This window comes from Pseudorasbora parva, chromosome 3 (genome assembly GCF_024679245.1).
Source record: "Pseudorasbora parva isolate DD20220531a chromosome 3, ASM2467924v1, whole genome shotgun sequence".
NCBI classification, from domain to species: Eukaryota; Metazoa; Chordata; class Actinopteri; order Cypriniformes; family Gobionidae; genus Pseudorasbora; species Pseudorasbora parva.
In genome coordinates, this window is record NC_090174.1 from 5,236,123 (window position 1) to 5,262,714 (window position 26,592).

Consider the following 26,592-nt stretch of genomic DNA (forward strand, 5'->3'; position numbering starts at 1 on the left):
GCATAGGTGTTTGAATCGAGATCGCAATCTTTTAACAATTAACCGTTTCAATCTTACCGTTGGGTTTAAACGTTTTTAAATTAAATTTTAAATTTAAACATGTAAACCAAAGGTTGGGTTTGTCTATATCTGACCCAAACATTTTTAGAGCGATTTGATTACGATTTCGATTAATTGCACAGCTCAAATACTTAGTACATTAAACTAATTTAAATATAACTATAATATATTTAAATTTCATTGCTATATTACCATGCAATTAAGCGTTAAACATTACATTTTAATAGCTTAAAACCTGGCTTATTTAAACAGATAAAAGAGGCAGAACTATAAAGTTACATTTACACTTTGTCCAAGAGATTAGAAAAAAGTTGTTCATCAGTTTACACAAACCTTGCTTAAGACATCAGCATTCGGGTCATTCTGTAAAAGCACAGCGGCAGTTCGGGTGTCATCGTTTCGGGCAGCGATATGCAGTGCAGGAAGGCGGACCTTGCCCTTAGTACCGTGGTTGATGAGCAGGGCCACCACATTCTCATGGCCCTGCTGAAGAGCCACAGCAAGAGGGGTAAAGCCATCCTGCCAGAAAGACAAACATACAAGACATCATGTTAACAAGCATCCATATTTCTTTCAATAACCTGTGTGAAAATAGCAGGTTGAAGGTGAAGTGTGGACCTCCTGTTGGCTTAACATGCTAAAAGTTTGCTTGGAGCAGTTAAGTGTGAGCCCACCCACAATTGTAGTGCACTTCAAATTCTATACATTTTTATTTTTTTTAAACTGTACTTGCAGATAATACAATAATAATAAAAGGCAGGTTACCCGTAGGTGTACTTAAAGAGTAAACATTCATGACTATGTCTCTTAATAAACTTAGTCATATTTCTCATGCTTTAAACAAGTGCACTTATTTTTTGATAAAGTACTAAAGCACATGTAAAACGCACCCAAAAAAACTTTATTATAATTTGAACTGTATTGTTATTCAATATTACACTTAAAATAAAGTAAATGCATTTTAAATGTACCAAATTGCAACTTATATATAACAATATATATTCAAATACATGACATAATAGTTCCAAAAGAAATAACATTAAATATATTTTAGTTTACCATAAATGCTGTGCACTGTAACCATATTTCAGACCATAGCAGTACTTATGAAATTGTATATGAAGATATACTTACGTGTGTCAAAAACACCCTAAAGTTTAGCTAATTCCCTTTAATATAATTGCATAATTAATATAATTTAATTGCAATTAAAAGTGCACTATGTAGTATTTTTGCAGTAAAATATCCAAAAACCACTAGGCCAGTGTTATATATTTTGTTCAGTTGAGTACCTACAATATCCCAAATGTTTCCAACTATTTGTAAATTGTGAGAAAATTGCTATTTTAACTAAGAACCGGGACGTGTCAGCATAGCGTCTGAGGAAGTCGGCTGTCAATCGCGTCATATCTGCGCTACCCTCGGTTTCGGGTTTTATTTGGCAGGAGCGCTTTACTCTTAGCAGTGTGAACAAGCGAACGCACGGAGTAACGCCATAACATCATTTTAAACACACTTAAATGTATCTAATATGATAAACAGAGCTGCATTACCTCAAAATCATAACCGGAAGAGCGGATCAGTGCAGGCGCCCGGCGACTGTGTCCCGTCCCGTCATAATAAAAGTCCCGGTGTTCGCGAGGCGGGTATTTATTTAACAATCGCTCCAGCAGCTGTGCTCAGGTCCACAACACTCGCTCCTGCTCTGCTTCATACTACAGTAACGTTAATAACCGCATCCATGAACATGATTTCTGCCCGAGTCCTATTTTCCACCGGCTGTGAGGTGAAGACCACATGTCCCAAGATTCTGCGCTCAAACTTTGCGTCATCAAACTACGCCTTTGTTTTGAATAGGCGCCCTCCAGTGGACGGAAAGTAGCATAGTGCACCTTTAAGATGCCAAACCAAGGTGATTTACTCTCTCGTCTCATATATTAACTTGTTTTGGTGCATCTTTTTAATTACTTCGAAAATTCAGCTGTGATTTACACTCAGAATTCAGAGGTTTTGTGTTGTTTTATTTGTGTAGTTTTTCACTTGTAAAAAAACAAAAAAACAAAAAACGCTGAATTCTGAGGTGAATCACAGTTGAATTTTTGAATTAACATGCCAAAAACATTACATTCAGTTCACACTTAAGTATATTCTTTTAAAGTACAATAAGTAGTCCACTCTTTTTTTTTTTTACAAGTCTTTTTCCTTACCTCAGTTGGAATGGTCTGATTGGCTCCATTATCCAGGAGAAACTTCACAACCTCTAGGTGATTCTCTTGTGCAGCCATGTAGAGAGGAGTGAAGCCCTTCTGTTGCAGACAGACATAAACACCCATATGCAGATACAATACCCAAACTAACACAAGCACACAGATACACAGATGACAATAGAGGCAGACAGATTTTAGTTCGGACAGCAATACTACATCAATTCAAAATGACTCAACTGCTCAAATGAACTGGGGAGAAGAAAACACATAAACCCCTTTATATACATATATTGAGGAGGATGCTCACAGATAATCCAACATATCAATGCCTCAAACCCATTTAAAAAGAAATCCCTTTTGTTGCTCACCTGAGACTGAGCATTGACATTGGCTCCATAGTTCACCAGCTCAGTGACCACCTGCTCCTGTCCAGCTAATGCAGCTATGTGAAGAGCAGTATTTCCTTTCTAAAAGACAAATATCTTATTAACAACACATTCTTTTATCCTACATAACACATTAAAAACTGTACTTGCAGGTAATATAATATTAATGCATTATCACTTAGTGTACTTAAAGAGAATAGACTTTCATGACAATCTCTCTTAACTTTGTAATAATATCAAATTAAACATTTAAAATCATTCTGTTTCAACAACATGCTCTCACTCGAACTCGTCACATATTAATGCTTGGTCAGGACCCTTTGTCGGCACTTTTTAAAGCACAGGGTAACCCTTTAGCGTCATTTTTCCGACAGACAGGGTCCTCCATTGATTTCAATGATAAACCTTAGGCGTTCGACACAGACGTGTTGGGCAACAGAATGTTTTCGTCATGATTAAATATGACATGTTGGAGTGTGATTATCAATATAATCAGCCAGGATAAAGTACTTTTATTTACATTCATTTTGTTATTTACGATATGTAACACTTTGAACATATAACCGAACCCCACCCCTAAACCTACCTATTGGTGTCTTATATGATATAACACCCAGGATATAACAGGCAGATATGACTGCAGGCACAATTTATTAAAAAATTACAAATATTCCAAGTTTTCCGAGGCCAAACAATCGATTTGTGTGAAGAAAATCCCCAAAAGCGATCAGCGTCTCCAACTGCCGAAGATCAGGCATACATTACATTTAAAAATTGCCGTTTCTTTTTACATTTAAAAAGAAACGTTGCGTCAGCTTTGATAGTGAAAATCAATTGGCTCTCGTCTGTCTCGTGAACATTTGCTTCATTTTGTCAGCATTCATTGTAAAATGCCTCGTGTGTCTCTTGTGAATCACGTTAAAGAGTTGTGTGTAACATTTGAATGAGATATGAGTGTGTGTGTTCATGGAGCGGCGGGATCATCATTTCATTAAAACAGTAAGATTAACTCTGTTCTTTACATAAAGATATCGTATGACTGTAGAAGACTTGTAATGCAACATGAGTTAATACTTTTAAACTGCTTTTGGTGAGTTGTTGCAATAAATACATGTGAGTGTACTTTTATTTGCCTGTTATGTGTTTTATATTGTTGAGAAGTGGGTAGGTGTAGGGTAGGAGTTGGGTTAGTTGCTCCAAAATATAAAAGTAGCCTATAAATATTCATAAAATCATATCTACTTTTAAAAATGCAAAGAATTAAATGTGTCTTGATCTGAAAATCAATGGAGTACTCTAAGCGTTGAAAAATGACACTAAAAGGGTACCCTGTTCGTTGAAAAGTGACGTCAAGGGGTCCTGACGTGATGCGTTTTTGTGTTAAGTTCTTCATTGCTTCATGAATGCAGCCACAAAAAGTAATTGAACATTTTAACAGGGCTTTAACTTTATAATACCATTGTATTAGATAAGAGATTTATTTGCATATTTAAATCGGTTAGTTCGAGTTAAATGCGAATTAATGCAATGATATACTTTTTAACATCCAAATACTTTTTGCAGCCTTTTTGTAGCTCTATCTCTTACCTTTGTGGCCGTTTCAAGCACAATACCATGGTGCAGTAGTTCCAGCACCATTTTAACATGGCCTTCCTTCGAGGCCAAGTGCAGCCCATTGAGTCCATTCTGTGAAGGGAAAGAGACAGCAGAGCAAACTCACTCTGAAAGTCATCAATCTCAAATCACAGGTCTTCATACTGCACCGTCCCAAAGAGACTGAAATGGGGATGTGGGGGGTTTGTAGTTTACTCCCACTCTCACAAAACACATGGAGCACTGTCAAAAGACATCAACCGATGGTGACGAGGATGATGATGATGATGATGGTGGTGGTGGTGATTTAGGTGGATGGCAGGCAGGTGGTCTCTTTGCTGGGAAGAATACGGGCCATGTGGGATAGGTCTAACCTCACACAGCCTTCCTTCAGCCTCACAGGACATGTGAGGTTGGACCTTTCTCACATTGCTGATATTATCCCCTCTGAGTGTAGAGACCACACACACCCCATCTCAATGTGACTCAAAGAAAGAAACACAGCAACGAAGAAACAAAAGTAAAAGAATGAATGGATGAAAAAAATACCGAACATTTACAAATGCACTTTTGCTGCATGCTCATGATTGCTCACTCAGCTCACATGTCATTTGGATTAAAACTAAATTGTTTATGCAAGTAAAAACACAAACTGTTAAAGGAACTGTATGTAAGAAATGTATTTCAATTAATCATAAAATGGCCCTGATATGTCACAAGACATTTAGAAATCATGTTAATTTCAAATACTTATATCACTGACAACAGTAGTCCGGCCAGGATATTGTCATTTAAAAGATGTTGTTGCAGCCCTCAACTGATGTTGACATATTGTGTTTTGGCCTGAAGCTCCGCCCTCCACCTATCGACCAATCACGAAGTCAGTAGTGTTTTGGCATCCGGGGGGGGAGGGGGATACACCGCTCTGCAGTCATTTGAAAGTGATTGCAGTACCAGTTTTGGCCACAGTCTTACATACACTTCCTTTAAGTGATTTACATTTTACAGAAAAATGTCATGTGATTATTGTGCTAGTGTGAACGACACTCTTGACGGACATTTGACGGAACTGCCACTGTCCCGATCAGGCCACAATTTTTAAGCCTTTCCAATTTAAATATTAAACTGCAAGAAGACACAAGAGAACTCAATTCAGTACTCGCAAAAAAGTCGCCTCTCAGACAGCGTGTGCGAAATTTACGCAAAATTATTCCCATATTTACAAGTATCCTCGTTAACACAGTCGGTTATATAAACGTAAACAGTTAATTAAATCCAACGTATACTTTTTTTGAGAAGTATGCTAGTAATTCTTTTCTTTTCCAAATACAACACAAATCTCCAAACAAAAAATATTTGCTTAATTACCATAGAAAAAGATAAATATATTTTTAGTTTATTGGACAATATATTAAGGCTGAGAACATACAATATATAGCAATATATCTTTGTTTTTCTTACCCCATTGACAATTATTTTTGTCAAAATTGATGTTTTCTTGTAAACTGTATTAGATTTATACTTAAAAACAAAAAAAGCAAAATGTTTTACTTATGAGGTAAGAATAATATATTTAATAAAGCAAGTGTATCTTGCTTCAAGTATATTTTAATTAAGTGCAAGGCAATAATACTAAGAAAATATGATTGTGCAATATAGCCTTTATGTATCCTAACTCAAGAGTCTTACAGCTTAAGGAGTTATTTCAAAGAGCTCAGCGGTGCATGTAGTCAGGGTCACCGAAGCCCTCCAGAGAGATCTGTGGACCTGCTCACACGTTTGCTACAGTACGAGGACTAAATGGAGAAAAGCGCTGAAATCATCACTCACAACACATGTGGTCATTAATCAAAGGGCATTATCATCTCAATTACTGCTGCCGTTCCTGATGTGTGCAGACCCACACCACGGCAGGAAATGTCAGTGTAAAAACAGGCTAAAGGGAAAAGAAGGGGACATGAATGCAACTACTGGACTCACACACAATAGCATTTGTGCACAACAGACAGGCAGTGCAATTAAAAAGTGGATTCAGGCATGGAAACAGAACATTTACAATCATTTTTTCCCCCTAGAGGTCCACTAAGGTAAAGTAGGTGAGTAAATCTATCCAGTTGGCTACCTGTTAAGACAGGGCGTACATAATGCAATTTTAGGACCGTCAGCTTGTTCACGATTCAGACATCACTATCACATCTATGAATGGGTATCGATTTCCCATTTCAGCTTGAAGAATCACCAACAATGAAACGTACCATCTCCTCCTCTGACTCCATGTTTAGTGCAAACGCTTATCCAATTGCCACCATCATATCGTGTACCAACTGTTTCAGCACAAAAACCTGGTAAAAAGACGTATAATCTATGCAAGCGTGTCCAAGCTCGCACCATGTACAAACTTATAATTAGAATCTGTTACATTTATATAGCGCTTTTCTGGGTCCTTAAAGTGCTTTACATATAGGAGGGGGGAATCATCTCAACCCTAACCAATGTGCAGCACCACCTGGATGATGGACGGCAGCCATATTGCACCAGAACGCCCAACACACACCAGCTGATTGGTGGAGAGGAGACAGAGTGATGAAGCCAATGAGGATAGGGGGATGATTAGGAGGTCAGGAGGTCAGCAAATTTGGTCAGGATCCTCTTTATCGAAGGACATCCTGGGATTTTTAATGACCACAGAGAGTTAGGACCTCGGTTTAACGTCTAATCTGAAGGACGGTGCTTGTTAGAGTTGTTATAGTGTTCCATCACTGCACTGGGGCTTTAGGACCCACATAAACCACAAGGTGAGCGCCCCCTGCTGGCCTCAGTAACACCTCTACCAGCAGCCAGCTAGTTTTTCCAGTTGGTCTCCCATCCAGGTATTGACCAGGCTCAGCCCTGCTTAGCTTCAGTGGGAAACCAATCTTGGGCTGCAGGGTGATATACAATTATTTAGACCTTTAGACAGACCGAATATGTTAACCAAAGAAGAACAGTCCTTAAACCTGAACCAAACATTAAACCTATACTGTCCTGATCTCTATCACCAGCATAGATGCCATTGACTGTGGTAAATGGTAAATGAACTGCATTTATATAGTACTTTTAACAGACCCTATGGCCATCCAAAGCGCTTTACATCTTTGCCTCACATTCACCCATTCACACACCGACGGCGATGTCAGCCATGTATGGCACCATCCAGCTCGTCGGGAGCAGCTGGGGTTAGATGTCTTGCTCATGGACACTTCGACACTTGGTCAGGTGGAACCCGGGGATTGAACCACCAACCTTTCGGTTTGCAGACAACCTACATGATCCACTGAGCCACTGCCGCCCCACTGTGAATAGGGTTTCACTGCAGTTGAAATTCACTGTTAAACTGGCTGGGAAAGGCCTTTCATACCGAATCCCTGGCTTATCCCGAAGTTGCTCTCATCGCTTTGTTCATCTCTGGAGTAAAGTCCAGAAAAATTTAGATCCCCTTCCTATTATAGGTATGGTTCTTCTGATCGGCAGCGCTCACTGTTAAAAAATAAAGTTTTTTAATAGAGAGTATGCACGTGACGTCACCATCGGCCAGAGTCGCTGCAGATACGCCCACTGAGTGTCAAAAACACTGAGCGACAGCATTGGTTTTCAGCCGCGAAAAACACAAACTACATCTAAAACGGGAAAGAGCTTTGAGATTGACAAGAAAAAGAAAGGTGTATTTTCTCAGATTGCCAAAAGCTACAGAAAGGAGAAGTAAATGGATCGCTGCAGTTCACAGAAACAACGTGACTCCAGGCAGCGAAACGTGGATTTGCAGCTATCATTTTGTGTCAATATGTTGACTTTTGGGGTAAAATCATACCCTATCTATTATATTTACACCTCATCAATTAAATATTTACCATCTAATAATCTACATCATTTTATGTTTTTAAAATAAACACTGACAAAAAGTATAAAACTCTTAGGGCTGGACTATATGACGATATATAACATTGATACAAGTGATCACTCAGATTTAGACCTACCTATATTGTATTAATAAGGAGTTCACAGGCAAATTTGCTTTATGTATTTTCCCAGCGTCTAAATCAGGCTTATATAAATGTCAGAAAAAACACGATCCCAAAGCTGCATGGATCACTGGATCTTTGGTAAGTTGTAAGGAACATTATATGGAGTCCAACCTTTAGTTTAAACTAAAAATCATTTGTTTTACTCGCGGTTTTGTAGTTTCCCCTATTAAATCCAGTCGTGCACTAGGCTCGTTTGCCACTCACTCCGGCAGGAAAGTGACATCAATGCATACCCTCTACTGATGGTTCCACGAAGAAACTTTGACATCCATAGAACCTTTCCTTTCCACAAAAGGTCATTTATAGTACAAAAGGGTTCTTTAGATTTTTTTAAATGGTCTTCACACAAAGGAAAAAAGGTGACTTTTAGAATTGATCACTGAAAGGCTCTTTGGGAAACCGAAAATGGTTCTTATTTTGGCATCACTGTGGAAACGTTATTTTTAAAAGTGTAAGGACTGTTGCCACTTCACAGAAATAATGAAGTCGCACTACCACTGTGAGCAAGGTGGCCCTGTGTCATATGAGCACTTATGCAACTGTGTGCACGATCCATCATCTAGAGACAACCCTGCTGAAAAATACAGCACTGCAGGGCACAAGGCATATTTTGCATTGCACTCTATCCAGCATAAACCAACCTGGACCAACATGGAATTCATGCTTGGTTATGCTGGATTTTGATCACATTTTGTCTTCTAGGGCACTCCTTAAGATCACACATTTATCTGTAAGACCATTCACTTCTGCAAGAGGACACTTCACCTCTTACTGAAGCCTGACTGTGACTCAAACAGCTAAGCTTCAGAAGCCCAATGGACCACAATGATAACTGTCAATCAGACATTTATTTCTCTTTTGAAAAACCACAGATGACATGATTGGCTGCGTTGAGGGAGTCTTACCTGATTGGCTGTGTTGATGTCGATGCCATTCTTGATGTGGTCTAGAGCCTTTTCCAGATTACCTGAGCGAGCTGCACGGAGGAAACTGGTGGTAGCATCCTGAGAAAAATACAGGAAGTAATACAAGAGGACAGCATTTTAAAAAAATCGAAGAATCTCACATGAGTGTTTAAAGTTAAAAAATCGTACCAAGAAACTTGATAAATAGCAGTATAATGTTTTAAAGACAGCAACAACAACAAAATGAGGCAACACCAGAAAAAACAACAACATTAAATACATCCACAAATACATTACTGTACACACACCAAAGTGTAAAGCTCCCATGAAATTTTACAATTTCCTTCCAAGATGATCAATATTTTAGGTACTTTCTTCCTGGAAGAGAAAGACAGATGTGTACTGTATATCTGTTAAAAGTTTATTTTGTCTACTTTAAGAAGTACACTAGCATTGTAGACTGAAAGATTTTGATTTCATAGGGTCTTTTAATATTTAACATATAGCCACGAAACTGTGTTTCATTCAACAGTCAGTGCTATTGAGCGATATAATACCACATAAGAAAGAGTAAGAATTCAAGAGAATTCGATCAGCGCAGTGGCTAGAAAGAGAAAAAAGATTGGCAAAAGAGAAAAAAATCACTTTAAAAACATATTAAGAATTTTTGGCATCAAGTCTGAAATAATAATGACATTATATGAACGTGTAGACAAACTTATTTGTTATACTTACTCACATACAACAACACAGGAATAAAAAATAATCACATTTTCACTCACATACCAGCGTTTTCACGAAGGAACTGCAGCTGGGGTGTGAGAATTTAATAAAATTGTGTAATTAATTCAAATAAATCAATTACTGTACCATGGTTTCTTCTGTACGATAAACACACTCAAAGCTTTGACATCTTCACCCAATGATTAAAAGATTTCTAGAAAGTCAATCTAGAAACACATTTACAAATTCCCGAGCGACACCCTTCGGTTTTAATCCCACACGTGGATCCGCTTCCGTGTCTTAAGGTCAGATGAACAGATTTCCACTCATCAACCCGTCCTTGAACCTGAGATGTTCTTTTGAATCAGTTTAAGTACGTTGTATCGGTTTTGCTGTTGCTGTGGTGATCACAGTCGGAATGTGTGAGTGTGTGTGTGTACCTTCTGCTTCCCGCTGATCAAACATCCTTGACAAGAACATAGAGACACGACACACATGCAGAACAATAAAGAGTGAGTTGGCATGGGGATGACTTAGTGACCGCCCAAGAATTAGGAGCACAATTTTTCTCCCCCATCTCGCTGGCTCTGTCAGAGTTCACACACTTACACACTACCGTTCAAAAGTTTGGGGTCAGTAAAATGTTTCTAGAGCAGCAATATTAGACTGATTTCTAAGGGATCATGTGACACTGAAGACTGAAGTAATGATGCTGAAAATTCACTTTGATCACAGAAATAAACTACATTTTAAAATATATCACAATCGAAAACAATTATTTTAAATTGCAATAATATTTCACAATATAATTTTTTTTACTGTATTTTTAATCAAGTAGGATAAATTCAGCCTAGGTGAGCAGAAAAGACTTCTTTCAAAAACATTAAAACATCTTACCAACCCCAAATTCATTTAAGTCCCTTTAACACCGTAGTAAATTACAGTAAAATTACCAGAGCGACTTTTCCGGTAAATACACTAATGTTGCAATACACAAACAACGGCGCTCCGTCTTCTTACCAGTAAGATCCCATTCACACATCAGCACCAAAATAGTGGTAAACTATAGTGGGAAATTATATTTAAGCACTTTAGTTTCATTACCTGTCCAATTTGACAAAAAAAGAAAATCACTTCTGATTAACATGCGTAAGGGGATGATCACATAATGCGGTTTAGCTCTTAAAACGCATAATAGTACACAATAATAAATGCGCTGATGAATGGAAAAGGAAGGAGGGTCTCGAACACGAGATGCAGTGCAATGTCAGACGTCTGTCTAGTGCATGTTTACACAGAAAAAAAAGCAGCAGAGCTTACATCAGCACGTACTGTCCTTGTGCTCATCTTAACACTAATTTACCTATAACCTGAAGTCACACACACCACCTCATGTTGTGCAGAGGCAACGGTTATGGTAAATATTGGTACAAAAAGCATGCCTGGATGCACACTTCACAAATCCAACGTAAAACTGGCTTTCTATTTTTTTAAATACTATATGAATACACTAATTTTATAGTTGCGTATCCTAACACCACATGCCATTTTGCACAAAACAAAAGAGATGGTCTCATGCCATCCATTAAAATCGTCCTATATTCCTATCTCTCAAAGAAAAGAACATAATTAATCTTAGTTTGATTTAGTATACTTTAAAAATCACTAAAAAGTTGAAGTAGTGCTAAAATAAAATTTATTTGATCAAAGGTCACAAGTTGATGTATATGTTGGTTGTTGTCTGTGGGTAACTGCTAAAAACAGTAGGAAAAGCCCCATCTCAACCATTAAAGGGATAGTTCACCCCAAAATCTTATGCTATTCCAAACCTGTATGAGTTTCTTTATTCGGTTTACATTTTTTAAGGTTTCATTATTACAGTGTAATTATATATTTCAGTACTGAGTAATATTAATGAACAACATTAGGTTCGTTGAATGTAATTATGCATAATTTACTTTTATTTGGCGAGTACATGCAACCTGTAACAAAGACACTGTAAAATAATGTTGTTCTGTTGAACACAAAAGATGATATTTAAAAAAATGTTGGCAACCAGAGAGTTGAAGTTATCCATTGACTTCCGTAGTATTTTTTTCCCACTTTGGAAGTCAATAGGTGCTGTCAACTGGTTACTCATACAGGTTTGGAAAAACATTAGGGAGACATTTTTGGGTGAAGTATCCCTTTAAGATGAAAAAAAGTTTTATTTTGTATTAGTCATTTCAGTAATGTATTGATGCATGTGCAAAACTGATATTAAGTCATTTCTTCCTAGTCTTTCCCCAGTACATGTGTAAAATGTGTTTGCAGATGATAAGGCAGTGGAGGCGATCATGTAGACCACGCCTAATTCTTTGCCTCTGGGTCACCATATTCTCCACACTTCTATACAGCGTACCGCAATGTGCCGAGAAAACAAATAAAACGCAGCAAAAGATGCTGTTTTGACCCTTCCGGTTCAAAAGGGAAATAGTGAAATAAAGCATGAATAAAGAATGAATGTCCACCGAAATCTAAACCTCCTCATGGACAAGTTATTAATATTGCATGATTCAATAGCTGCCACAATGGATGGGTTTTCTTGGAAAATACACCCTGACAAGTACTGTTACCAAAGGATTAATTTAGAAACAAAACTCAACATTTATTAGAGTAATGCAGTCCTGTTGATTCTTCCCTGTAAAAGATAAAACTTTCAATGAAATCCTGGCACAAAGCAAACAATAATGTTAATAGCTAATAAAACCTATAATAATATTATGAAAAAAGATTTTTTTAAAGCACGTTCCCACCCACCCCTCTCTCTCAGATCAAGAGTACTGCAGCAGACAGGATGACATCACTGAGACGCAACACTGCAGTGTGTATGTTTATGACTGCATCCCAGAGAGAGACGGAGCAAGTGAAAAAACCCAGTCTTTAAACTGCCCTCTACTGAGAAACACACACGTAGATGAAGGGGAAACACACAGAGAGGATCCAATCCATCAAAATAACTCTGCTTGCATGGCAAACATCAGCGAGAGCAGGTGGCGATGTGCATTTCCCACGAATGATGCGCCATAAAATGAGGCTCACACATATTTTTGCGTTGCTATATTTGTGTATTAGTAATGAATGCCTAAATCCTGCATGACTGAGAGCATAAAATCTCTCTCTGCCAACTGCAGTTTGTTTTAAATGCATGTTTTAAAAAGGCTGCCTTCTCTCGCTCCACATCGGAAGTCCAGATGATGAACATCCAGCATTATCCAGGATCATAAATGAAGAAATGTGTGTGATGTTGGTGTGTTTTGGACCACATGCATTGCTGGGCATTTCAGTCTTTTAGTGCATTTCCTGTAAAAACCTCGACTCACTCAACATAGATACTCTCATACCAACTGAGAAATCTGCAGAATGCATAATAACAATTTTCTTATGTGTGTGCTGTGAATGGGTAACATAAGGCTCGTTTCACTGACCATTCCTGCTTTATATAATTAGATCAAGTGAACAGATAACTACTGTAATGTACTACTGAATGTACTGCGCACTGTTTAAACAACGGAGAAAATATGTTTGTGTTGATGTTTGCAAATGAATGATAAAAGAACTGTAAGTCAATTAAACGTTAAACTATAGTGGGTTGGATGGTTGTCACCTTTTCACAATTCTCTTTGTGAAGTCTGAGCTACAAATTCAAATTTGGTGACCTACAAGCAAAAATATTTACTATAGTAATACTGTAACAGGTAATTAATTATACATAATTTCAAGCCACTAACACTAAACCAAACCCTAAACCTACAGTACATGTTGTTATATATTTTGGTTACATTATTTATTGTAAGGTGAGGTAGTTACATTGTACTCACTCAAATAAGTACTGAGTAATATTAATTACTTACTATAGAGTTAAGGTCAAGGGTTAGGGTTTGGTTTAGGGTTAGTTACATGTAATGTTAGACACATTAATGCTACGTTTACACGATAACGATGTACTAAAAACTGAAAAGTATTTTTTCCCCATACAGACGACAACGTTGTCAAAGTGATCTGCAAAAACAATTTTTTTTTTAAGTTTACACGGAGACGATAATGGCTTCGTTTTCAAAAACGTGCACTTTGAAATTTTTCCCAAAAGCTTGCGTTTTCAGGCCCCCAAAACTTTGTTGTTGTGTAAATGAACGGACAAAATGCATTAAAATAAACAGCTTTTCTGTTTTTAGGTGAAGTGCTAAGGGTTACACTTTAGTTTAAAGGTGATGTTGTTATACATTTGAGTAATATTAATGCACTAACTATAGGGTTGGGGTTAGGAATAAGGGTTTGGTTTAGGAATAGTTGCATGTAAGTGTACTTACGTTACATGTTGCAGTAAGTACATGTAACGTAATGAGGACACTAAAATAAATGGTAGGACTTTATTTTACAGTCCTGGTCCCCATGTACATTCTATGTACTTATATTAATTACAATAACTGGGTAATAACTAGGTACTAACCCTAACCCATAGTTACCTTATATTACAGTATATATGCATTTGCCCCAACAGTATTTGGATTTTTAAGCTACATCTAAAAGTCTATAAATTGTATTTCCATTACATTAAGTATTAGACAACAGAATATCAAACTATGTAGCATTTGTTTTAAAGAACAGTAATACACTTTACAAAGAAAACATTTAACACTATATATATATAAAACAGACATTTTTAATTAGGTAATCGTCACATATCTAGTGAGATGAAGTACACCTTTGGTTCCTCACGCCTGTGTGAACTTGAGAAGAACTGACTTCATAAACACACTAAAATAACTGTCATAATTTGGTTTATATTTTTTTTAAAGAAAGCTATACATTTTAATTTTAGTGTTGGGAACAAGTTAAATTTGCATCAAAGAACGAATCGAATGTGAGTTTTCCTGTAACTCTTGTAAAGATGAAGGTGAGAGTTTGATTTCCTCTTTTAAAAGTACCCTGCATCAATTTATAAGCCAAGTGCAAAGGTTTTTCTGTTCATGCCACGGTTTTTTCATGTATGAATATAAATATTTGTATCTTTTTAATGCATATTTTTTGCATCTCATGTAAAGAAAGAACATTTGCAATTGTTATCTTTAGGAGCTTATAAATTACTTTTATTGCCGTTATCAGTAGAAATTTATGGTAACACTTATTTCACAGAGTCCTTGTTACATATGTGACATGTTCTTACCATAGTGATAACAGTAAATGATGCATAATTACATGCAACTAACCCTCAACCACACCTAATCCTACCCTAACCTTATAGTACGGACATGTAGTTACTAAATATTATTTAGTACATAAATATATAATTACACTGTAACAATGACACCTTATAATAAATTAAACAGTCTGTTCTCCATGTACATACTATGTACTTATTATAGAAATGACTATAACTGGGTAATAAATGGTACTAACCCTGAGCCTACACCTAAACCTAACTTTAACCCGTGTAGTTACCTTATAAGTACTTCCTTAGGTAAGTACACTGTACATACACAAGTACAAGTCCAAAATAAAGAGCATATATGTAAGTTGATTCTGTTATACTACACTTACAACCAGTATGTTATGACATGAAGCATCTTTTTAAACTTACTTGAAAGAACATTTTGCAACAATGCAGATTTCGCTCTTTCTCTCTGCAAAAATGTGAAAAAATATGACTGCCTATAATAGTTTGGGTTGGGGTTTAAAAGCAACATGCCCCCATCGACATCAGTGAAGTATTTTGGGGCAATTTGGAAACCTAAGGAAGCTTCCAACTATCGAGAATCTTCTCAACATCTAAAAACAACAACAAAGTAGATGAAGGAATCTTTAGGAAAGCCGTACTTACTCCACAAATGATGGTGTTCATTGGCATCCCAGTGCACCCTCTCTACGTCTTTGCCTCACTGCTTTCCTGTTACACTATCTGGGTGTAGGGGTCCGGGCACTGCCCCTTTCCCCCTGCACACACACACACACACACTTGTGAGGGGATGGGTGGGGCTGGGGGCTTTGAGGCCAGAAGGTTTATCTCCAGAGGAATGCTGTCAATATCGACACACCAACACACACACTTCTAGCCAAAACTAGATAATAGCATAAGTCTCCCCCCACATTTTTCCATTCCGTAGAGCGTTCTCGATCCACGCAAAATTGCTCGATGCATTCTGACAAGCAAAGGGCCTTTCTGAATGAGCCTTGTGGAAAAGGACACATTATGTGTGTGTGTATCTGAGCTTTGGCACTGTTTCAGTCTGCAGAAGGACTTACAGTGACAAAGACCCTTGGAGGGGTGGGGTGGGGGGTACTTCAGGAGTACCAAGCCTGGTGACAATGGACCAGACACGGATGGGGAGGGCATGGTGTGTGTATGTGTGTGAGAGTGTGTATGAGGGGGGCCCAGTCTCTTTCAATAAAAGATCTGTCACTCCCAGCCTGAAAAGGCCCCTCCGTCCTCTCTCTCCTAGAACCATGCTGGGAAAAGCACATCTATGCCAATGGTATGCACCCGTATAAATGCGTGTTGCAGAAGTGGCCGAAGAGAAAGTACATCTAGAACTTAGGTTATCAATTAAAATGGGGGAGCTTTCTAGCAAACGTCCTGGCTTGAGGAATTGGGATCGCCATGGTGATTCCCTTTAGGGGATTTATTGTAATGGCAATGAATCACACAGCCCTTTGAGGTGACTCAAGAATCAAGAGCACTCGTCTTTAATTCTTTCAAGAAATAAAGGTGCAGTCACATTTATAGCTGCTCGGTGAACTTTCTCCAGTCATTACTGCTTGGTTTGAAAGTGACACATACACATTAAATGTCTTAAAATGCATCCCTTACACACTGCAAAAAATGCTTTTCTTACTTAGTATTTTTGTCTTGTTTCCAGTCCAAATATCTAAAGCAAAAGTTATTGTCTGGTTTTGGGGGAAAATAACTCAAAATTAGCAAAATAATCTGTCAATGGGGTAAGCAAATCTTGTTTTCTGTTTGAATTAATGTTATTTTGCTTACCCCATTGGCAGATTTTTTTGCTAATTTTAAGCAAAAACTCACTCAATTTTGAGTTATTTTCCCCCAAAACCAGATAATTTTCTTTTGCTTGACTAGTAAATGCTTCTTAATTTAAGAAGTTTTAGATATTTGGACTGGAAACGAGACAAAAATACTAAGTAAGAAAAGCACTTTTTGCAGTGCAAACATCCTTGAGAAACTGTTCGATAATCTTGGGCTATAATGTGATAAATAAAAGGTATATTACCACATCTGCACTCGCGAATGTGCTTTTGTAGGTCACTGCAACCTCTCTATCCAAAATTAAGTATTAATGGTAACACTTTATTTTCAAGTTCAGTTATTAACTACACTTTTAGAAAAAAAGGTACAGCGCTGTCACTGGGGCGGTACCCTAAGGTACAAAAGTAAGTAAGTAAGTAAGTAAGTAAGTAAGTAAGCTTTATTTCTATAGCACTTTTCACAGAAAAAAGGTCACAAAGTGCTTTACAAAATTAAAATATACACATAAAAGATATACACATACAAATAACATACAAATATACATAAATACACACAAACATACAAAACCAAAAGTGAAAAGGTAAATTTTTGTACCTAAATGGTACATATTAATACCTTAAAAGGTACATATCAGTACTTTAAGAGTGCAGATTAGTAACTTAAAGGAACATAGTAGTACCTTAAAGGTACATATGAATACCTTTTTGGTTTTGTACCTTAGGGTACCGCCCCAGTGACTTTTTTTCTGACAGTCTAGTTGTTTATTATCATGCGTATTACTAGGATATTGGCTGTTTATTAGCAATTATAAAGCTCATATTAATGCCTTATTCTGCATGACCTTATTCTACATCTCTTAATCTACCCAATACCTAAACTTAAACGCTACAAAAACTACCTTACTAACTATTAATAAGCAGTAAATTAGGTGTTTATTGAGGCAAAAGTCATAGTTAATAGTGAATATGTGTTCCCCATATTAAAGTGTTACCGTATTAATGAATTTTAACCATATTTCAGAGGATTCCTTAAAAGGCTTGCACTAATCACGGTGAATAAAGTACTCAATACAGCCAAGACAGCCAACCTGTCATCAGTCATGCATTCTACTAGATCTATCAGCAGCATTCAATAAACCATCAAATCCTCCTGTTTAACCTCAATAAAATAGACATTGCAGGCTTGGGGATCTGCTTGATCTCCAAACCACTACCCATTTATGTTCCACAAAGATTAGTAGCTACTTGTATTCTGACTGCTTAGAAAAGTTATCACCTGGAAATGTCTGGAAGTATTTGTGCATGGATAAATGCCCATCATCTGAAGTGGAATTTACTGAAAACTGCTCTACATCCCAGCCAAGAAACATCCTTGCCAAGACCTCGTCATATACAACACAGTCATTTCCCCACACATATACAGCCAAGGACCTTGGCACCACACTGGACAACGGTCTGCCATGTGCATCCCACATACCATCCACACTCTCAGAAAATAATCTACCTTTAGAGGTTCAACTGCTCGTCTGGGACAGAAAACTCAAATGGACATCTTTGTATCTAATTCACCCCTAAATGATTTGTAGTAGTACCCCAATGGTACATATTACTACTCTAATGGACTTATATGTACAAATTAGGGATAGATCAAATCAAAAGTTTTGCGTTTAAGGGTACTTCCCCAGTTACATGCTAAGCAAGTTTTTTCTGACAGTGTCCAGTCAATAGTACATTCATTCTGCAGAGTCCTTTTCTTTCTAGAAAAGCTACTCAGACTAGGCATGTGCCGATATCAATTTTTCATGTTGCGATTAATTGTAAGCTTTTATCACTGTATACGGTATTATCACAATATTGAAAATAGTGGCAAAAAAGTGGTCATGGTATAACAGGTTTAAGAACTCTTTTTGTAATAAAAATAACTCAGAATGTTTAAATACAATAATACAATCCACCAAAAATATATAAAAGTACAAATTTCAAACTGATTAAAGTGCAAAAGAATTAGGCTATAAAGAACATCAGGTAACACATTACAATAAGGTCTCATTATTTAATGCATTAACTAAGATTGAGCAATAGCTACATTTGTTACAGAAAGTGGATTTTGAGTGTTAGTTAAGAAATACAACTGATCATTGTTAGTTTTATCTTAGGTTCATTAAATATGTTCTTTTGATTTTAGTAATGTTATTAAACAGTAACTAAGAAATTAACATTACTTTTCATTGTCAGTTTGGTAATAATGAATTAACATGTTAACTAATGAAGCCGTATGTCTCAAAGTTTTACTGAACAATAACTAATAATCAGAACATTTCTAATCATTAGGGCATGTTGTAGTCCAGATTAAAATATAAAAATGTTTAAGTTTAAAAATAAATAGCCTATTAAAGTCTTTAAAGGGTTAGTTCACCCAAAAATGAAATTGATGTCATTAATGACCCTAATGTCGTTCCACACCCGTAAGACCTCCGTTAATCTTCAGACACAGCTTAAGATATTTTATATTTAGTTCGAGAGCTTTTCTTTTCCTTCAATGAAAGTGTATGCACCCTATACTGTCCATGTCCAGAAAGGGAATAAAAACATCATCAGTAGTCCATATGGGACATCAGTGGGTTAATTAGAATCTCTTGAAGAATCGAAAATTCATTTTGGTCCAAAAATAACAAAAACTACGACTTTATTCAGCATTGTCTTCTCTTTTGGGTTTGTTTTCAATCCTCAAACAAAGGTTCAAACGGTTATGAATCAGTGTATTGATTCATGATTTGGATCGCATGTCAAACTGCTGAAATCACGTGACATTGGCGATCCGAATCATGAATCAATACACTGATTCATAACCGTTTGAATCTTGGTAAATGGTAGATATTACTTGCTATATGCATGTTCGAAACACTTCTTTACCTGTGAGGTAATTTTCTGAATTGCATGTTTGTGTTAAACTAGTTATGGATTGTCCTGAACTCCTCCATGTTCCTCCTTACACCAGGAAGAGGAGAGAAAAGAGTTGAGGGCATGAAGTGAGAGTTTCGATCCAGAATTACAACAGCTGATTAATCCTTTGGAATTGTTTGATGTCTTTGCAGTTGCAAAAAGCATGCATATTTCGTAGTTAATGTCTTGAAGACCTTATCTTTGTTTTCCTAGCATATTTTAGGTGGCTACACAACTTTTTCCTGGGCACAATTGGATAGATCTAAAACCAATCAGAGCGATGAAGGAGATGACGATTGCTGTGCTGAGCGGATACATCTGACCCTAAGACAGCTATTCTCTGATTGTGATTTCGAGGAAGATGTAGCAATGGCTTCTGACGACTTTTGCTGTTGTTGTAAAAGAAATATGATAATAGCTGGTGTTCACCGCCACTCCAGCAACCTTTTTTCAAAATTTGGAAAACCCTAATAGCATCTCAGACCGACTGAAACATCTCAGATTAACAGTCGAACAGAAAACAGAGCTCTGATCGCATTTGACCCTGGTGTAAGGCATTTGGATTAGAACGCGATTTGCAATATTTCAAAAATATAATAATATTGACGAGTCTTTGGAAAATTGTCTCACACAAACTTTTTTCAAATTCAGTCATTTTTAATAGAACATTTTCAGACTTGAGCATAGTTACGCTAGTTATTTATTTACAATTTTTACATTATTACCAGATCTAGTGTGAGGAAATAAGTACAGAACGGCCAGATACAGTGGCATTAGCATATGATCACACACACTTCCCATCCTCCTCGTCAAAGTAGCCGGTGTAACGTTAATCCATATCTGGTAGCCGAGTGTTGTTCTTTGCTCAGCTTTTAACGCAAAAGAAAAGTTTATATCGCTTAAAACAGACGCGATTGCCGATTCGAACGAGTGATGTTCCACGGTGGCATCGATCTTTGTAATGTACAAAATCTGCCTCCTTCACCGTCACTGCGCTGTCGACATCGTCTAAAGCGCGCCCCGATGTTTCTGATTGGTTCCACGATTTCGACGGATTTAGAAATGGGTTTGAGCTCTTTGTCAGACTACTTACAGAGAAAATCTAAATTTGCCGGAAGTTGTCTGGGTTTTCCCAGAGTATGAATTCCCCTAAATAGACCTGTTTCCCTTACACATATCCCCAACAAATGCACCTAAACAATGGACAACAGCAACAACTTCATTAACAAGGTTACGCCAGGAGAGATTCTGCAGAATAAAAGCAGTAAAAGCAAGCAACACACAAACAAACATAATGGGAAGTGCTTCAGAAGAAAGCGAGGCTGAGAGCCATGCATACACCTGCCAAGTATCCTGCTAGTCAACACACAGTCCTTGTGAGACAAATGGGGCCTAATCAAGACCAGAATGAAATACTGTGGTGTTAAAGACTGCAGCATTTGCTTCCTGATCAAGACATGGCCGACTTCCTTGATCTGGATCTCTTGATGTTGTATTTTAAGCAGGACATGGATCCCTGGATCAGTGTCCTTTCTTATCCCTGATCCCTGGAATAGCATTCCTAAATCAATCAATTATAGCCTCAACCCTTTCCCTTAACCCAGCTGAAACCATATCCAACCACTAAAATCAGAGACAATTATGGATGATGATAATGTTTTTCAAGCCAACCTCAAACCTCATCTTACCCCCAAAATCTAATAGAAATATTGTTTCAGGACAAACAAGGATGTTAATGTAGGAATACTTACATTAGGCCTGGACCACACAATATAGTCAGTTCACACGCATTCATTGTTCATCACTAGAACAAAACAAACTGAATCAAACAAATTGAAGGGAAGATGCGTGTCTTTTTTATTAGCCGTTAGTGTGACAATACGAATACTGCCTGCCAAACCTGGTGAAGTATATTTTGCGATTAGATATGCAATATGGATTTCTATTGCTTTTGTTTATCATTAAAACTAATTTTATAATGAAAAAGCAATTGTTGTTCTAGAGGGGAACATTAAGCACAGTATTCTTTAAATAGCAAAAGCAAATAATTCAGTAGTACGTGAGGATTTTGACTTTTTGATTACACCCTTGTGAAAAAGAAGGAATGCACTTAATTGTATTGATTGTATCCACTTTTTAAAAAGTACAGATCTAAAACACCAGCTTTTGTAATTTAAAATCCAGCTTTTGTTGTGCAATCTGTACCTTTCTAGTGTCAGTTAATACTTGGACTTCACTGTTTGATAATTAGCAAAAGACCAATAAAAGGGATTGGAAAGAACTGAACACAATCTATCGCTTTGCCCGTTTTCTAGACGTTTTTCCATTTCAACAATCCGCTTGATCTGGCTAAAAGAACAACCTCTTACACATCCCTCATGTATGTAACATGAACATTCAATAAAGCACAATCATCCATTGAGGGTCATTTACCTAGGCAAACAGCAAATTCATATTTAAAACATAAGAGCAAGAAACATGACATTGCTTGATAAATGTGACATGAGTCAATCAGTGCTCATTGCACATATCAGAAATTCAATACTGACTTCTAAATCTACCTTTTACACTTGAGTTATTAGGAAAAAACTGATCAAACAAACACATACACAAGTACACACTAACGGTTAATTGATGATAGAATAACATTTGTTCAGACCTAAACCATGTCTACATTGGAAGTGACCCACTTTGGATCATGCCACAAAGAAACATTCTGGAAAGCAAATGTTTTTTGCCATTGCACAGGCCCGCTGTGAGCTGAAAGGGATAGTTTATGCATATTATGCATAATTACATGACCCTTAACTAAATCCTAATCCTACCCTTACCCTATAGTAAGCTAATTATTATTGATCAGTACTTAAATATATAATTACACTGTAACAATAACATCTTAAAATAAAGTGTAACCGACTTTCGTTCATCTTTGAAACACAAATAAAGCTCTTTTTGATTAAAAACCTCCATTGACAGCTACACAACTAATACTTTGATGCTTCAAAAAGTTCATAAAGAGATCGTAAAATGAATCCATATGAATTGGGTGGTTTAGTCCAAATTTTCTGAAGAGACACGTTCAATTTATATGATGAATCGGCCTGTCGCGATAGTCAATAAATTAATTAATAGCACGATAAAAAAAAAAAAATTTGAGCTTGATAATTGTTCCGGCTGTGATCATTTCTATTTGTATGATTGTTTTTTGTTTTCCTCGTCTCTGTCGGTGACCGCTTAGGCAGGGGACACACTGCAAACGTGCCTTGAGCGTCTCAGCTGCGTGGCGTGTCCGTTTTTATTTCGGCTCCCATGTTAACAGGTTGGAGTTTGCACACTGCCTGCGTGACACGCACGCGCGTGCATGCTAGAAATAGAAGAGACGCCTATATTTCACGCGACACGCGAGCGTGTTGGAAGCTTTTCCAGGCAAAATAGAATAGAAAAAGATGTTTATATGTAAATTTGACACGAATACATATTAATAAAAGACATTCATGTTTGAAAGTCTGTAGGTTAACATAAATGCAAATATAGGCCTAACTGTAATAATAAAAAAACAACATAATTATCGATTTTGAACAATTGCACCTGTCAACACAGACTGAAATATTCTGTAGCCTATTTTGCCGTCAATACCATAGATATGTTTGGCCAATAGGCCACTGCCGACATTGTCTTTTCTGTATCAATAGGGAATATATTAATATTTAACATAAAGTATAGGGCTTCCCTGTACATCAATAACAGCAGCAGCGCCGCGTCAGACAAAGTTCTGGTGTGCAAAACCAGAGGAAACAAAAACCGTGACACGAACCGAACCGTGGGCTTTGTGAACCGTGCCAGCCCTAAGATGCGCCTAAAACACAATCATCCGTTGCAGTTTTCATCCATTGTTTTTTGGTATTTATTCAAGTGAATTTTTTGTAAACAGACAAAAGAGTCCATTGCTTTTATTGTTTTTGGTTTTGTTTATTTATTGTGTATATTTTAAATGTTTTCTGTTTTCAGTGTTAAATAGTCTTTAGAAATAAAGGTTAATTGATCTTGAAAACGGTGTACCTGCATTATTATGCCATTATCATTATTTTAGATGAAAATGGTCTCAAAACGACAATATTATCGACAGGCCTAATGATGAACAAACGTGATGCGTAACACGAGAATGAACCTCATTGGTTCTGCTGAAGCTCAAACGTGATGCGTAACACGAGAATGAACCTCATTGGTTCTGCTGAAGCTCAAACGTGATGCGTAACACGAGAATGAACCTCATTGGTTCTCCTGAAGCTCAAACGTGATGCGTAACACGAGAATGAACCTCATTGGTTCTGCTGAAGCTCAAACGTGATGCGTAACACGAGAATGAACCTCATTGGTTCTTGCTGAAGCTCAAACGTGATGCGTAACACGAGAATGAACCTCATTGGTTCTGCTGAAGCTCAAACGTGATGCGTAACACGAGAATGAACCTCATTGGTTCTGCTGAAGCTCAAACGTGATGCGTAACACGAGAATGAACCTCATTGGTTCTGCTGAAGCTCAAACGTGATGCGTTACACGAGAATGAACCTCATTGGTTCTCGCAGAAGCTCAAATGTGATGCGTAACTCGAGAACGAACCTCATTGGTTCTCATGCATGAGCTTTCATTAACCACAACTGATGTGTGTGAGTTGATGAATGTTTGTGAATAAAAGCCTAAATTCAATCTGTTCATCATATAAAGTGACCGTGTCTCTTCAGAAAATTTGGACTAAACCGCTCAATTCATATGGATTAGTTTGAACTTTTTGAAGCGTCAAAGTGGTCGTTGCGTAGCTGTCAATGGAGGGACAGAAATCTCTCAGAGTTTATTAAAAATCTTGTTTGAAGATGAACGAAAGTCTTACGGGTTTGGAATAACATGAGGGTGAATAATTAATGATTAATGGTTAAATCCCTTTAATACAAAACTCAGAAACAGTCAAATGGGTGAATAACTTTGTATCCCTCTTTATTTTTAAACAGATTCTTTTTTTTCTTTGTCTTTTTTTTAATGGGCTACAATGTTTACACATAATACACACTAATTGCTAAAACAGTGGTTAGAAATATAATTTAAATTTTAAATTAAATTTAGATGGCCAGAAACTACCTTTGATGTAAAACTCAGAAGTTATTTTAATAAAGGCTTAAAATAACTATAATTCATAGCAGTCAACTCACCCAATTGACAATTGATAAATATGACTGCTAGAAAAAGTAAGGATGGCCATACACTTCCCATCATAAACATTTTATAAAGTAATATTTTTGTTGATTAAAAAACAACCTACAGGCAATGCTATGTCTCAACTACTCCGGTGTATCCAATCACTTGCACTTTGCAGTTTTGTTGATATTAATTATGATCTTGTGTTGCTCCATCTCTATGTGTGACTTCCAGTGTAGACATCTTTCAGCCTCTAAAAAAAAAAAAAGAGTCAAATTCCTTTGCATATTGTGTATTGTGCTTGTTTGGATAGATAATTTAGGACTTTAAATAAATAGCTGACAGTGGGGTAAGATGTGCCACGTTTTGGGGTAAGATGTGCCACACACCTAAATATGTTTCAGGACATCTGTTATCAACAGAAATTAGAATAAAACGTCAATAACATGCAGCCACTTCTCCAAAAAAGAGAGAAAGCAATAGAAATAAAAAGGCTAATGTGAGCGGGCTCGATGTTTGAATGGATAATATGAGAGACATTCACATTTCAAAATTAATAACAAAAAACATTTTATTTAATTGAAAAATTATAACACACCCCAGTTTTTTTTTTGCAGCACATTGTTCACATTTCCAGTCAGAAAACGGTTTAATATATTTAAATATTTAAATGTAGTGAAACAATTTTCTAATACTAAGGGCTCTATTTTAACGATCTGAAACGCAAGTGTCAAAGCGCAAGTAACTTTGTGGGCGGGTCTCGGCGCTGTTGCTATTTTCCCGGTGGGATAAATGGCTCTTGCACCCGGCGCAAATCTAAAATGGGTTGGTCTGAAGTAGCTTCATTATTCACAGGTGTGGTTTGGGCGTAACGTGAATAAACCAATCAGAGCGTCATCCAACATTCCCTTTAAAAGCAGGTGCGCAAGTTCCATTATGGATCGCTATTATTATGGCGTATTTACCAGGTGCACGCCAGGAGCGGTTCTTGACGGACAAACCATTTTGTCAGATGTCCTTATATACATATATGTCTTGCCACTATTGGGCAAACAGGTCTGATCCTTAATTACTACAATTAGCCTGAATAATTTGTATGGTAGATTTATGCCTATTTTCGTACATCTTCGTGGCACACCACAATGATTTCCGTCATCTCATGTGTTAATATTTTTTTAGTGTAACAATTTATGATCTGTTTCATCTGTGTAGATTACTTGAGCAAAGTGTATGCGCGTTGTGCACGCTATACATTATGGTCATGCATGCGCCCTTAAAATCTGGTCAGTGGCGCAATTGTTTTATGGAACAGCCAAATAGCACCAGGGATTGTTTGCGCCGGAACACGCCTCCTTTTTTGCGCTGAACCGCCCAGGGAGCGCAAGTTCATTCACTAGTTTAGCGACGTGCTTCTGTGGAGGGAAAAGCGCACTTTGCGCGGGTGCAAAATAGGAATGACACATGCGTCTGTGTACAAAGTCAATTGCGCTGGGTGCAAGAT

The 26,592-nt window shown here is 37.2% G+C and overlaps 1 protein-coding gene across 21 annotated transcripts in view; it reads right to left on the reverse strand.

Moving 5' to 3' along the window:
* Nucleotides 1-26,592, reverse strand: part of ank1a (ankyrin 1, erythrocytic a) — a 185,352-nt gene that overhangs the window by 94,478 nt on the left and 64,282 nt on the right. For 18 of the 21 annotated variants that reach the window (XM_067437632.1, XM_067437631.1, XM_067437629.1 and 15 more), the window contains 5 exons: nt 9,213-9,311; nt 4,241-4,339; nt 2,636-2,734; nt 2,268-2,366; nt 394-579 (listed from right to left, as the gene is read on the reverse strand). In XM_067437632.1, coding sequence (XP_067293733.1) covers nt 394-579; nt 2,268-2,366; nt 2,636-2,734; nt 4,241-4,339; nt 9,213-9,311 — 582 coding nt within the window. Of the gene's footprint in view, nt 1-393; nt 580-2,267; nt 2,414-2,635; nt 2,735-4,240; nt 4,340-9,212; nt 9,312-9,520; nt 9,591-9,857; nt 9,884-15,795; nt 16,153-26,592 lie in introns of those variants that run through there. The other 3 variants (XM_067437634.1, XM_067437638.1, XM_067437643.1) reach the window with 3 other exon arrangements.